This window comes from Salvia hispanica, chromosome 2 (genome assembly GCF_023119035.1).
Source record: "Salvia hispanica cultivar TCC Black 2014 chromosome 2, UniMelb_Shisp_WGS_1.0, whole genome shotgun sequence".
NCBI lineage: Eukaryota > Viridiplantae > Streptophyta > Magnoliopsida > Lamiales > Lamiaceae > Salvia > Salvia hispanica.
In genome coordinates this window covers 28682546-28699277 of record NC_062966.1, presented here as the reverse complement: position 1 = coordinate 28699277, position 16732 = coordinate 28682546, and the positions used below count along the sequence as shown (strand labels likewise).

Genomic DNA, 16732 nt, shown 5'->3' with positions numbered 1-16732 from the left:
AGAAACACAAAACAACCTCCGAAAAATGGTATTTGGCCACCTAGATTTGGGTCATTTCGGTGTCGATCGTTTGGATTTTTAAATTTTGCCCTAATTTTCTAACCTTGTTGTGTTTCGAATAGCCGCTCAATCTGGTTGGCGAACTTTGAAGAACAATTGAGAGGGAATCATTAATGGCAAAGGCGAGGCCTAAGCAAATATGAATGGTCCTGAAAAAGATACTTACCGATATGTCTTTTTCAGTAATGGAGAAATGTGAACTAAACTTTAATATTTTTTGTTGGAAATGGGTAACAGAATTACCTAAGAATGTCTCTCAAAAATTTCATTTCATATACATGAAACGTATTAGGTCATATATGTAACAGTTTTGTGTCATGTTTACAAACTGTTATTGTTTCTATAAGTTGCATTCAATTTGGAATCACCTAAAATAAATGTATGGTCACTGATTAGCATTGGAATAGTTTTATGGGTTATGTAGTATAGCAATATATGAATTAGGTCATGTTTGTATCACTTTTATGTCATAAGTGAAATATATGAATTAGGGCATGTTTGTATCACTTTTATGTCATAAGTGAGTGAAATGTTTATTTTCTCAGATGGAAGTCAACATGGGTGAGAGAAGGCTATTGGAATTGTGGACTATCGACTAGATATAAGGGCGTGCTTCAGTATTTAAGAGCTAAAAACTATTGTGTTGAAGTTAGCTGAAAATAATCACAGCTCCCTTTCCAATAAAACATTGACATCCAAAAATTATGCAACGGACAACAAGAAAATGATGATCGATGTTGAAAAGATGGTAGCAAGCTACAAAGCTTTTGTAATGGCCATGTCATAAATTTTGGATTTAAAGTATGTTTCATTGATATAATTATGTGCGTATTTAACATATGGATTTTCAAACATTTTATTTCATCAATGGGTGATACTTTAAAATGACATTGGATTTTATTGTTTCTTCAAATTAGATTTTCATATGAATTATTTTTCAGACTCTATGACCAAGATAAAATATGATGGTTGTTTGATCTCTTCTAAAAAGTAAAAACACAGTATAAGATGACTCTATGTCATACTTCGTAGATGTTAGAGTCATTTTTGAGCAAAAAAGATAAAAATAAAAATCATTAACTTGTGAGAAAAAATTGATTATGTAAATTAGCAGTTCATGTCATAATATATGCATGTAAAAGTCATAATGAGCATAATCAGGAAAAAAAATAATAGTATCTGAGAATTCATACATTGGGTCATAATAAATGAATATTTGGGTCATAGCATCGTATGGTCAATTTGTGTTATAATAAACCAACATTTCGGTCATTATATAATAGAATGTTCATACAAATGCCAAAACCATGGGGTGGTTGTGTTCTTCGTTCAAATGTTGAATGACATAACCACGGCCAGAATCGAATTTGAATGCAACCGAGCATTACATCCACATTTTTTCGATGTCGTCGTTTGAGTTGTTGATCGCTAAATTTCTGTTCACCTTCTCTGTTACACACCATGTAAAACCATATGGTGAGATCATCAACCTTCTTTGAACCGTTCTTCCTTATGTCAAAACCAACACGACAACCATAGTTCTCGTAAAATTCAATGGCGTTGTCCAATGTGGGGAAGCTACGACCAACAAAAGGTTTAAGCTCTATAGGGCATTCTGGTGTATTTAAATCTGTAATAATTCATAATCAGAACACACCTAAAAACTAATGATGATGAAGTAAAGACAAGTTTCCATCTACTGGATTTAGAATGATAATAGGTCATAATAGGATGAAATCGCGGCATTCAACAATTATAACTGTCTTATACGGAAATGGGTCATACTAAACACAAATCGAAGCATAGCGGAAAAATCAATCAAATGAAGACCATGACAGACACAGATACAAATATATGAATTGGAGCATAACAAACAAATGAAGTAGAAAACAATAACCATAACCTGTATTCTCAAGAATGTCATCGGAGTATGATTGATTATCTACGTGCGAAGTAGAATGTGTATCGGATTCCATTTTTGGTGTTAGGATTTGCCAATGACGATGATATATAATTGAAAATGGAACATATTAATATGGAACACGCTTGGAGTTGGGATCTGCCAACGATGATGATATAGAATTGAGAATAGAACAAAATAATCTGGAACAAGTATAATGGAAGTTTGACGGTACAGTGGCTGAAGAAGATGAACATACGAAGGAGATGAAGTTGAGGAATGTTAAATCATAATTCACGCATATGATTTGTTAGTGGAAAGAGAAATTGCAAGATTATAGGAGTTGCCATAACAATCGAGATGTAGCTAATGACTCTAGTAACCTTATTGGATTTTTAGTGAACAAAATAATAAGATTTAGTGAATTAATTGAGCCATTAGATGTTTTAATTACAAGATGATCTCGCCAGATCCTAAGGCTGAAAGTTGGCCTGTATTTCTTTATTTAAAACCATTTTTGTTTTGAACAAAATCATATATATATATATATATAGGTTTGTGTTAAAATGACAACTCCTCTTAAAATGACACCGTGACACCAATTATACAAGCAATATTATAAACGCTACACAACAATATTCAATACGGTAGATAGCAATCTATAGATTGCTATCTAGCGTGTTGGATATTGCTGTTCAAGAAAAATTGTTGTATAAAGACCAGCAAATTGTTGCCCGTCTTTTTTGGGGGTCTTTTTTTTGCCACGCGGCAGCTTATTAGATACCCAATCCCCTGTACCAAAGGAACGGTCAATCATATACTCCCTCTCTCCCACAATAAAAGTCTAGTTTTGTTTCTGTCCATTCTATAATAAGAGTTCTATTTCACTTTTACCATAAGTAGACCACATACTCCACCAACTTATTCCACTCACATTTTATTACTCCTCCATCCCACATTACTTGAAACATTTCTTTTCGCCACGGGATTTAAGAAAAGTTGTGTTTAGTGTAATTAAATAAAGTAGAGGAGGGAATAAAGTAAGAGAAAGAAGAGAGAGTAAAGTTAAAGAAATAATAAAGTAAGTGTGATTAGATGTTTTGTTTTTCGCCAAAAAGAGAAATGACTCAAGTAACTTGGGACAATCCAAAAAGGAATACGACTCAAGTAACTTGGGACGGAGAGAGTATAAAACTAATATACATAAGTGGGACCCATATTTCACTAATGTATTCAACTCACTTTTTCTTATACCTGTCTCCATAAAATGAGTATACTTTCTCAAGCAATCCACCACAATAAATATAACGGACTTGCCACAAAGTTTTAATTTGAATTGTTAAAGTAGTGTAGCCAATGCTGATCAATTATGTTCACTTGTGAAATTTTGTGTTTTTCTATTTATCTTTCTCTCTCCAATGTGGCATGAAGCTCTACATATAAATCTAGAGATATAGTATTGGTGAAGTGGTGATATTTTGATTAAGAATGTATGTGAATTTCACAATTTAATTTTATCTATGATTTGTTTTGGTGATATTTATTTCCATATAATATTAGATTTGATTTGGTAATATTTATTTCATACTACTCCTCAATCAAAAATACAGAAATAAAATAGTGAAATTAGCTCTATAATCCTAATAAAATCTCCTCAATCTTTATCATTATTTTTTAAATATTTCATACAAACTAGTAATATTTATATTCCAACTACAAATCATTGTTATTACGGTTCTATAGACAAATTTTCAAAGAGAAAATTCATATATATTATTTACCTTATTATATTACTTAGTATTTACTTGAGTAAAAGCCAAAATTGGTCCTGAACATATGGCCATTTTGGTTTTTAGTCCAAAACATTATCTTTTGAATTTTTTGGTCCTAAACATATGGAAATTTTATCATTTTGGTCTTGGACTAACTGTTCCGTAAAAAACTAACGGTCAACTGGTTTAATCCCGATTTTGACGAAATTAAACTTTTAATTATGATTTTTAACTCCCTAATTAATTCCCTAATTATTTTTATAAATATTTTTATAAAATTAAAATTAAATAATATATAAAAATTGCTCCCACTAAAACACAAAACACGATAAAAATTGCTCCCACTAAAATTAGAACTGCCGTGGCGATTTCCAGTCGGAGGAGGCAGATTTTGAGTCGAGGGACCGGATGTATTTTCATCCGAAGGAGCTCCATGCCTGTGTAGATCCTCCTTCCTCTTCTCGAACTTCCACTGTGAGTCGCGAGGCAGCGTGTTCAATAGACAAATTTTCAAAAAGAAAATTCATATATATCATTTTACCTTATTATATTACTTAGTATTTACTTCTTTAAACTAATAGTACTAGTATATTTTCAATCAAAGGGGAGAGATCAATTGCTAACTCATCATTTAATTGCTAACTACAACTAATTTAAGGCCATAAGATTTTAGAAAACGTGTGGTCTACAATTTGCCACGTGTAATTTTTATTTTTATTAATTAAATTGAAAATGATTAAAAAAAACTCCAAATTAGGGTTTTTGATGAAAATGTGAATATAGTGTTTCGAAAATATCAACACAATGCTTTGAGAATGTCAACACAATTTAGGTTTGACATTGTATATGCTTTATATTGACATATTATCTTAGCTGCATTGACATTAACCTGTGTACGAAAAATACGAAAATTCTAGATTTTTTTTTCAAATTTTGACGTCGGAACATATGCATGTAGTATATTGTTGGAATCCTTATAAAATTATCTTTAATATGATATATGTTATATGAATTTAAAGTTTTGGGATTTCTTTTAAAAGTTAGTTATAACTAACTTGACATTAATACCCCTATTGATATTTTTTGGAATTAATCATATGGCCTTATTGACGTTTTTTTTTATCGTATTGACATTTTGTGGTTGATGATCTAGGTCTTTAATTTGAATATTTAATGGCTAGTTGTAGTTAGCAATTAAGCATTGAGTTAGCAATATAACACTCCCCTTAAATCAAATGCATGATTTACGGTTCCAACTAAAAATCACGATTCTATATAAAATCATTTAAATTCTTTTCACACTCCATAATCCATTAATTTGTCTTATTAAATATTTCCTCTCAATAAAAATGGCTGCGTGTTCTGTAACACACTAAATCTAGAATTTTTCCGGCAGAGACGACTGCTACCATCTTCGGCGCTTTATTAATTGGTAATATGTTTTTTGTTTTTCATCTGGCAGTTTTGTATCTCTCTGTTTTAGTAATTGTTAATATGTTTTTTGTTTTTCGAAATTTCTTAGTAATGAGTTAGGGTTTTAGCTTAGCCCAAAATCAATTTTGCAAGTGTAAATAGTTATTGAAATCACAAAGTTTGGTCAAAATCTGGTGTATCCCACAAAGCTTGAAATCCACTAATTAAATCACGTTTTTTCTAGTTTATCCCATTTGTCAAATTTTAGGTGGAATTTTTATTGACATGGATTGAGATTTAAATCACTAAAAAGATGTGTGGATAATCCTATATCTTAAAGTTGACTTGAAATTTAAAGATGGATTTCAATGTAGAGATGCAAAGATTCCACCTAAAATTCGACAAATGGGATGAATTATAAAAGTTGAAACTTAATGATTTAATTAGCGGATTTTAATCTTTAAGGGTAGACCAGATTTTGACCAAACTTGGTGATTTAAATGGCTATTTACCCATTTTGTAATTACCATTGTTTTTTTTCTAGCGTGAAATGAAGAAGACAGCAAAATCCGAAATAGGGGAAGACTTGTTTCGAAATCTACCATCTGAAATCGTATCAGATATCCTATCACGACTCGATGTTCGTACTGCTATGAGTGGCAAGTGTGTTTGTAAGTCATGGCTCGATCTGCTCACTACACCTGAGTTTGTCAAGTCCCATCTTTCTAAATCCGTCCCATGCCTCACTATAACCGAGCTTAATCTTAAATTGAAATCAGTGACGTACAAAATGGTGATTGAGCTCGATTTCAACTGTGATTGGCATCGTTTGAATACAGTCTTCCACTTTGATCTCCCTTTTCGCATACTAAGTCATTGTTCAATCAATGGTTTGATATTTTTGAAAAACAACCTTGATTGTATCCTGTGCAATCCAATCACTCGTGAATATATAAAGCTTCCTTGTCCTAGACAGCCTTCCACCGTAACTAAATGGGAGATTTATGGATTTGGAGTGAGCAGAATGAGTGGCCAGTATAAGTTGGTTAGGACTTCCGTGCTACAAAGACCTCCGCATTTAAATTTTGTTGAATCTGAGTGCCAAGTATACACTCTTGGAACTGGATTGTGGAGAAGAATCGGCGAATGTGGCCAATTTGAACATCTTGTGGAAAATTCAGTGATGGCACTTGTTTGTGGAAATCTTCATTGGTGGTGGAAAGGTACAGGTGCTTTAGTCCCCACACAAATTTCTCATCTTGATCTTGAAACAGAATCTTTTGGTGCTATTTCATGTCCTTCTAGTGATGATGGTTACAAAGAAAGGTGCCTATCTAGTCTAAGGGGTTGCCTATGTGTTTGCGACAATAGGAATCTGGTGATTGATATATGGGTGATGACGGAATATGGAGATGAGAAATCTTGGACAAAACAGTTCAGAATGCTCAAAGATAATGTTTGGGGTAGTTTAAAACAACTTGACTCTATTCAAGTTTACAGAAATGGTGATATGTTAATGACACGTAGAACGGGTAAGCTGTTATACCACTCCAGCAACACTAAAACTGTTAAACAAGTTAAGTTTGATTCCGACTACAAACTTATCTACCAGATTAGGCTTTACACTCCGAGCTTTCTTTCTCTCAAGACTTTTGCTACCGAAAATGTAAGAGCGTTTACAATGGAGTTGGGAGGGGGAGGCGCGCCCGGTGAGGCGCCGCTGCGTTTATTATAATTATATCTGATTTTTGCAGCTTTCTCTCATGATATGAAAAGCCATATAAGATGGAGACTGGTGTGAGAGTATTTTAGTTTTAGTTATTACTGTATTTGAATTACTTGTTTTAATCAATTTGCCTGTCCTTTTTTAATGTTTATTGCTCTACTTGACTTAAGGGCTTAGCATGCTTTTGATTACTCTATAGTGATAATTTATAATTTTGATAGTCATAAAAATTGATACCCACCTAATTGATTGAATGAATATTCATAAATTTCGGTTTATATGGTGTTGTAATACTTAGTTGTCAATGAAGAGTATTAGAGCATCGGTAACAGTGCCCGATTCAACAGGACGGGACACCGTTTATTAAAAAAATTGATCCACCTAATTGATTGAATGAATATTCATTAATTTCGTTTTATATGGTGTTGTGATATTTAGTCCTCAAGTGGATACTAACTCCCACTCCTTTGCTACTCTACCACGTCAATTGTAGTGAAAAACTAATAACTTTATTTATTCTTGCATGCTCTATCCATGCATAAAAAATTGACAAGTTTTACCATTTTAGATCGTCTATTAAAATTAGACTAATTAGTTTAAAAATAGAAAGTTTTTAACAAATATTGATCCTACACATCATTCTAAATATGCATCCAACAATTCACTAACACTACTTTCACCATATTTTTCCTGTATCTCTTATTTTACCAATTATGTATTAAAACTCGTGTCATTTACAACTTTGTCTATTTTTTTTTGGACGGATGGAGTATTAATTAATAAATTTTCATTTATTCTATGTTAATTATACTCATTTTTATAAACTAAACTTAAGAAATTTTTGGGCCTACCGACACAAGCAGAGCAGAGAAGATAAAAGGAAAATAAAATATTTAATGAATAAAAAAAACTTTATTTCAATTGAAAAAGATAAAAGTAAAAACTGTAATTGGAGAACTTTAAATTTCATCACATTTCGACACAAGCAGAGCAGAGACGAGACGACTACCCATCTTCATCGCTGCAGCGGTACCATTTTGTTTCTTGCCTTACTGAATTTACTTAATTAATTTTTAATTACTGAAGTTTTTATTTTTTAATATAATGAGATGTAAATAAGTTTTGAAGGAAATATATTGTAGGGTAGATTCCCTAAACAGAAATTGATACATTCCTAAATAAATAAAAGTGGGCGTGTCAAAGTTTTTTCGTTGTTTATGATATTGATGAATGTAAGTGGTGGTTTAATATTAATCAACTTTGAGAAACGCATAGCTAACATTTAAATTAGTGGTTGATCATATTTTTCTTGATGTTGGACTTCCCATCTTCTTGATATCATATCCGATTTGAAATAATACAGTTTCATACTAATATTTCTTTTGTTGATCATATTTTCCTTCACATCTTCTTGATATTATTCTATCCGATTTGAAATCATACAACTGTTTGGGTCTAAATAGGGAATACTTTTTCATTTCTAAGTCTTACGTTTGGATAATTTTAACCAAAATTTAGTAAAATTCTAACAACCACAGCATATATACCAAAGAACATGTGCCAGTAAAACCCAAATTATTAAACTCATAGCTTCAAGATCAAAACAACCCAAACAATGAAAAGATCTCTCGCTAAAAATTTGAGATGCCATTAGTTGCGTTGGAATATTTTAAAAAGAAAAATGTTTTAGAGACATAATGTCTCCGAGCCATAATGCCATAATGAGGTTAAAATTATAATCTTATACTATATTATATTTTTAATTAAATCTACCATTTTTTACATCAATCTTTTTGCCCTTACATCTTAAATAAGGATGTGGTAGCTTAATTATGGAATATATATAAATGTGAAAGATATGATTTAAAATTAAAATATATACCTAAAGAAGTAGAATATTAGAGAAATGGGAGATTTATTCATAAATATTTTATTCAACGTAATGTTCCAAAACTAAGGGAATAAATTATGAGATTTGAACTTAATGAATAAATTATTAATTCATTTTATAAAAATACTAATCCTATATTATTTTCTTCTTTTTTCTTATATAAAATATTAGAGTTTTAAGCTCCATTCAGTATATCATTAAATAAATTAATAATAATAATAATAATAATAATTGACTTTATAATTTTTATTATACTACTTCTTTCCTTTCCAAAATTTTAATTTATTTAAATTTTTTATTCTTAGAACATTGCAATCGAACTTTTTATAAATAAATAATTACAAGGCATTTTCTCTTTTGCTTTATAAATAATTGAGTTATTAGCTCAATTCACTATATCATGAAATAAAATTAAGAAAATATGTATAATATATTAATACTAATTGGGTGTAGCTTTTTTTATATCATACTTACTATTCTAAATTATTCAATTTTAAAAATTTAATTTATTCAAATTTTTAATTTTTGAAAAATTATTGTCGAAACTTAGTCAAAATAAATACAATACTAATTGAATTTATTATTTTTATTTTATGTATTTTATAATATTAGTACTCTAGTTTGATTTTTGAGTATTTATTTTTATGTTATTCCTATGTAAAATATATAATATACTCTATTGAATTTCACCGTTAGCTTTATTATTTATTATAGAAATTAGATCACCCCCTAATGATTAGGGCTGGGGAAAAATACCGAAAAATGATATATCGCTCGTATCGTATTGAAAAATATCAAAAAATTATCGAATTTTCGATATGATACGATATTGTATCGTAAGTTTTCGATACGATAACGATATGAATTTCCTTATATCGCGATATATCGTTTTATATCGAAAATACTATATATATCGAAAATTTTCGATATATATCGAAATTTTCGATATATATCGATATTTAACGATATATCGAATTTCGGTACGATATATCGAAATATCGATACGATAACGATATGAAATTTTTTTATATCGAAATTCGATATATCGAAACTTTTGATACGATAACGGTATGAAATTCTTTCATATCGATATTTTCGATACAATACACGATACAATGTTTTCGATACGATATATCGTATCGACCCACCCCTACTAATGATCATGCTAATTGATTTTATCCAAAAATAGCGTTTGGTTATATTTTTCCACATATAAAATATAATTATGGCATAAAGACATGAGAGTATTATGGCATGATGACATTATGTCTCTAAATCACTACTCTTTTAAAAATTCATAAATTAGAGAGGCAAATAAAAATTTCCTTAAATTAGAAATATATTAAAAATTGTTTCCCATAATAACTTAAATCAAAGAAACATTATATATTACGTCCCAAAATTACTTAAATTAGAGGAGAATTGAAAATTGCATCCCAAAATTTCAAAAGCAATTTAAAATAGGAATAAAACAATATAAACATTAACATTGCGTCCCATCATAGCCTCTGCCTTCATCCACCCCATCTCCGCCGCCGTTCCTTCACCGTGATCCACCGCCGGTAACGATCGCCTTCCCTGTGTTATCCAAACATCTCCGCCACTTAAGCAAAACGCTTATTCACTAAGCTTATGGAGAAAAAGGTGAAATTTTTCATTCTCGATTGGATTGGTGTGTTGAGATCGTTTTTGTTGTGTTTGGCATCATAAATGTTAAAACGATTGAGATGAATCGATTCAATTCGGGAAATCGAGCTTGATCTCATGTTTCAATTATAATTGATTTCGTCAGATGAATTAGGTTCAATTCGTTCAATCAGGTTCAATCAGGTCGAGCTTAATCTCATGTATCAATTTTTGGGAATACAATATGATGCTTCAATTGTCTGATCTACAATTTTTTATTCAAGTTATGTAATCATAATTTGTATAATAATTCAATGGATATTCCTCTTGCAAAAGGAGACATGTCAAAATTGTGGAGTTTCTCATTAAACATGGTGCTAGAATTGGTTTAAAATACTGAGGAATTCGCTAAGTTGCACTTTGCAGCTCTAAAAGGTAAGTTATTTTGAAAGACTTTGGTAATATTGTTATATGCTCTATTGTTTCATTGTTTGACATGATAGGGAGCTTATATACTTATTTATGAACTAACTTTCTTAAATCATTAGATTTGCGAATGTGAATAATAGTTTGATTTGTTTAGATATCAAGTTTGGTGATTTAGTTAATCATACTGATATGATATTGAGTTTTTGTACTCCCTCTGTCCCGCTACAAGTGAGGCGCTCCAAATCGGACATTGTTTTGCAAAAATAATAATAAATAGTTAGAGTAGAGATAAAGTAAAGTAAGTAAGATAATAATGTATGAACGACTCTCTTCTATATTATTATCTATCTTACTTTAATTTTTTTCAATTCTAACTATTTATTATTATCTTCATAAAAACACGGCCAGAAAGAAACGCCTCACTTGTAGTGGGACAGAGGAAGTAGTAACTTATGTGTTATGATACATTTCTTATATCAACCTATGATGTAATCTCGTGAGATTAATCCCTTCATTGCTTTCCATTTCGCAGCCAATTTTTTTATTCCTAAAATCAATTTTATAATTACCACTATTTTTTTTCTAGTGTGCAATGAAGAAGGCAGCAAAATCCAAAATAGGGGAAGACTTGTTCCAATATCTACCATCAGAAATCATATTAGATATCCTCTCACGACTCGATGTTCGTACCACTAAGAGTGGCAAGTGCGTTTGTAAGTCATGGCTCGATTTGCTCACTAACACCCGAGTTTGTCAAGTCCCATCTTTCTAAATCCGTCCCATGCCTCACTATAACTGAGCTTAATCTTAAATTGAATTCAGTGACACACAAAATGGTGATTGAGCTCGATCTCAACTGATTGGCATCGTTTGAATACAGCCTTTGACTTTGATCTCCCTTTTCAAATGCCAATTCATTGTTCAATCAATGGTTTGATATTTTTGAATAACGACCTTGATCATATCCTGTGCAATCCAGTCACTCGTGAGTATATCAAGCTTCCTTGTCCTAGACAACCTTCCACTATAACTAAATGGGAGATTTATGGATTTGGAGTGAGCAGAATGAGTGGCCAGTATAAGCTGGTTAGGATTTCCGCGCTACAGACACCTCCGAATTTGTATTCTGGTGAATCTGAGTGCCAAGTATACACTCTTGGCACGGGACATGTGGAGAAGAATCGGCAAATGTGGCCAATTTGAACATCTTGTGGAAAATTCAGTGATGGCACTTGTTTGTGGAAATCTTCATTGGTGGTGGAAAGGTACGGGTGCTTTAGTCCCCACACAAATTTCTCGTCTTGATCTTGAAACAGAATCTTTTAGTACCATTTCCGGTCCTCCTAGTGATGATGGTTACAAAGAAAGGTGCCTATCTAGTTTAAGGGGTTGCCTATGTGTATGCGACAATTGGAATCGGGTGATTGATATATGGGTGATGAAGGAATATGGAGATGAGAAATCTTGGACAAAACAGTTTAGCATGCTCAAAGATAATTTTTGGGGTAGTTTAAAACCACTTGACCCCATTGAAGTTTACAGAAATGGTGATATGTTAATGTCACGTAGAACAGGTAAGCCGTTATACTACTCCAGCAACACTAAAACGGTTAAACAAGTAAAATTTGATTCACGCGACAAACATGCCTACCAAATTAGGTTTTACACTCTGAGCTTTGTTTCTCTCAAGACTTTTGCTACCGAAAATGTAAGAGCATTTACAATGGAGTTGGGAGGGGCGCCTCCTTAGGAGAATATCAGCCTCCAATGGCCATATATATCTGATTTTTGCAGCTTTCTCTCAAAGCTATATATTAGATGGAGAATGTTGTGAGAGTATTTTAGTTTTGGTTATTATGTTTATTTTAATTACTTGTTTGATATCCCAAAAACAACTTGTGCTACGTCATAAGGACATCCCACTGCACAATAGCAGACATCCCCAAGGACATCCCGGCGGACAAAAACAATATCAAAATTCACAAATTCACAAATATGCAATTTACGGAATTAAAATTTCGACACGGATACGAGGAAAATGCAACTATTTTATTTCAAAAACCAAAATCGGAAATCGGGATGTCCGCTGCATCACCACAATAGTGGACGTCACGACGGACGACCCGACGGACATCCGTGCTCAGCCGCAAATGAGCTCTCGTCCTCCCCCGACTTCTGTGTCCGCCTCAAACATCGCAATAGCGGATGTCCCGTGCGGACGACACGCTCGCCAGTCGGAAGTCCGCCAGGACATCCGCTATTGCGGATGCTCTTATATTGTGTTGTGATACTTAGTCATCAAGTGGATACAAAGTCCCACTCCTTTACCACTCTACCACATCAATTGTAGTGACAAAAATAATAACTTTATTTATTCTTATATAGTCCATTTGTCCATAAAAGTAGATAAATTTTACCATTTTGGGATGTCTATTAAAATTGGACTAAGTCTAAAAATAGAAAATTTCAAACAAATACTGATCCTACACATCATTCTAAATATGGACGCAACAGTCCACTAATAATACTTCTACCATATTTTTCCTCCATCTTACTTTACCAAATATACATCATTTACCACTTTGTATATTTTTTTTGACGACTATGTTAACTATACTTATTTTTGTAAACTAAAATTAAGAAATTTTTGGGCCTACCGACCATGATTTTATTTACGTAATTTTCAATATTTAGGATTCAAATTATTTAGTTTTTAATTTTTATGATTTAAATTATATAAATTTTTAACTTTTAGGAATTTGTAATGTTTTTTAAATTTTTTTAAATGAAGTTTAATCAATAAATATATCCAATATGTCATATGTTACTCGCATTTTTTTTAATATTTTGATGTCTTAAACTACTTCATTATTTTTATTTTAAGTACGAATTAGGGCCCTTTTTTTAATTTACTTCTATTAGAGTTAATTAAGTGTATCCTTATTAATTTATCTCATTATACTTAAACACTAAAAACTTAATCACAAATTTACGACCTAAAAAATGCGAGTAACATAGGACGTGAGAGTATTAATATGATAATAAAATATGAAATACTACCTCCGTCGCTTAAAAATAGAACAATTCAATTTTTGTCGGTCCCTTAAAAACACAAACTTTCTATTTTGAAACTACTTCTACTATTTTATCTCTTTACTCATACTTCACCAATTGTGTATTAAAACTCGCACCGTTTCAAAAGTTTCTATTTTTCAAGGACAGGGGAAGTACTCCCTTCATCCATGAGACTGGCATAAGTTTTAAGAAATTTTTTAACTTTATAAAATAAAATGGATAGAAAAAGTTAGTAGAATGTGAGATCTACTTTATATATTCCTTTTGGGCCACTCTAAGAGAACCATTTTCCTTTTTGTGATGTCCCACTCTAAATAATAATCCCCCCGTCTCAATTAAGTCGAGTCGTATTCCTTTTTGGGATGTCCCAACTAAGTTGAGTCATTTTCCTTTTTGACAAAAAACAAAATATATAATCATTCTTACCTTATTTCATCACCTATTTTACTCTCTCTTTATTTCTCCTATTTTATTCCTCTCTTTTACTTTTCAACACAATATCTTAATCTTTGTGCCCAAAAGATTTGTCTCAACTTAATTGGGACGGAGATGGAGTACTGCATTTCTAGTTCTAAAATCTCGTGCCGATCTAAAATGTTCCAATTAGAGTGAGACGAATTGAGTATTGATTTTATAAAGAAATATGAGTAGAATCAATTAGTAGAATATGAGGTCCACTTATCAAACCTTCTAAATATGAAGTGAAACATTTCTTGGTGGATAAAAAAAAAAAGGAAAAAGAAATATTTAATGAAAAAAAAACAAAAACTTTATTTCAATTGAAAAAGATAAACGTAAAAACTGTTTTTTTCGAAATTTCTTAGTAAATTGTTGCTTGTTTTGCTCAGTACTTGGAATATAGTAGCATCCATATATCTATTTTGTTTCTTGCCGTACTGAATTTGCTGAATTAATTTTTCGTGTGATGAGTTAGGGTTTGAGCTTAGCCCTAAATTCAATTTTAAAATTACCACTTTTTTTTTCTAGTGTGAAATGAAGAATGCAGAAAAATCCGAATTAGGGGAAGATTTGTTGCTAAATATACCATCAGAAATCGTATTAAATATCCTCTCACGGCTCGATGCTCGCACCGCCACGAGGGGCAAGTGTGTTTGTAAGCCATGGCTCGATCTGCTCACGACACCCGAGTTTGTCAAGTCCCATCTTTCTAATTCTCTCCCATGTCTCGTTGTACGTATTCAAAAAATCAAGGAATTAGAGATGGAAAAAATCGTGGATGGGCTTGTTGATCTCAATCGTTTGAATACATTATTCCACTTTGAGCTCCCTTTTCGCATGCTAACTCATAGTTCAATCAATGGTTTGATATTTTTGAAAAACGACATGGATCGTGTCGTGTGCAATCCAATCACTCGTGAATATATCAAGCTTCCTTGTCCTAGACGGCCTTTCTGTAAAACTACATTTGAGATTTATGGATTTGGAGTGAGCAGATTGAGTGGCCAATACAAGGTGGTTAGGATTTCCGAAGAAAGACCGCTACAAACACCTCCTCCCCATCAATATTATAGTGAATCTGAGTGCCAAGTATACACTCTTGGCACTGGACTGTGGAGAAGAATCAGCAAATGTGACGAGCTCCAACATTATGATGGAAATGCAGTGATGGCACTCTTTTGCGGAAAACTTCATTAGTGGTGGAAAAATACGGGCGCTTTAATCCCCACACAAATTTCTCGCCTTGATCTTGAAACAGAATTTTTTAGTACCATTTCGGGTCCTCCTTGTGATGATAGTTACAAAGACAGGAGCATATCTAGTTTAAGGGGCTGCCTATGTGTATGCGACGGCTGGAATCCGGTGTTTTATATATGGGTGATGAAGGAATATGGAGATGAGAAATCTTGGACAAAAGAGTTAAGGATGCTCGTGGATAACTATTTGGGTTGTTTAAGACAACTTGATCCCATTGAAGTTTTCGAAAATGGTGATATGTTCATGTCACGTAGAACGGGTCAGCTATTACACTACTCCAGCAACACTAAAACTGTTCGAAAAATTGATGATGATCTAATTGATTCGGACGATAAGATTTTCTACCAGATGAGGCTTTACACCCCGAGCTTTCTTTCTCTCAAGTCTTTTGCTACTGAAAATGTAAAGAGTGTTTACAATGGAGTTGGGAGGGGGAGGTGGCGCGGCCACCACCCCCCTCCGTTGGTGCTGGCTGGGCCGGGACAGGGGACGGGAGTCGACGGGTCATGGGTCTCTGTTGTGGCATCGCGATGGCCGCTCACTACGCCCGTTGCGGGAAGGCACACCATGACAGGAATAGGGTTTTCGTGCTTTAAATGTGGGGAGAGAGTGTCCATTGTGGGAGTTGTGTTCTGAGACAGAAAAATAGGAGAATGATAACGTGGTGGGAGTCTTGGCTTAGGGAGAAGCCTAAAGTTCATTATGATTTGTGACTATTTCTTAGAGAAAAACCCCATTTACCAAATCTGATTTTAGGTAGCTTCATTCGTGATATGAATATCAACATATTTGATAGAGATGGTGTAATAGTATTTTAGTACTCCTAGTTATTAGTTTATTTTGATTACTTGTTTCAATCAATTTGCCTTTCTTTTTCTTTTTTTTTATGTTTGTTGCTTCACTTGACTTGAGGGGTTGGCATGTTTTTAATTACTCTGAAGTTTTTTATTTTTTAATATAATGGGATGTAAATAAGATTTTTGGTTGTTTATGATATTGATGAATGTAAGTTGTTAATTTCTTTGTAAGTTGTAATTTCTATTCTTACAATTGGATAATTTTAACCAAAATTTAGTAAAATTCTAACAACCACAGTATATATACCTAAGAACAAGTGAACCATA

At 32.4% G+C, this 16732-nt stretch overlaps 1 protein-coding gene across 1 annotated transcript; it reads left to right on the top strand.

Annotated features, from left to right (window-relative positions):
- Nucleotides 1-5695: 5695 nt before the first annotated feature.
- On the top strand, nt 5696-6880 carry LOC125206715 (F-box protein At3g07870-like). Its single transcript, XM_048105954.1, has one exon. It carries the CDS (start codon nt 5696-5698, stop codon nt 6878-6880), a length of 1185 nt encoding a protein of 394 aa, XP_047961911.1.
- The last annotated feature ends 9852 nt before the right edge of the window (nt 6881-16732 follow it).

Bases quoted from the DNA above. Each gene is read 5' to 3' on its own strand.
- LOC125206715 (XM_048105954.1), top strand. From the start codon at position 5,696: ATGAAGAAGACAGCAAAATCCGAAATAGGGGAAGACTTGTTTCGAAAT.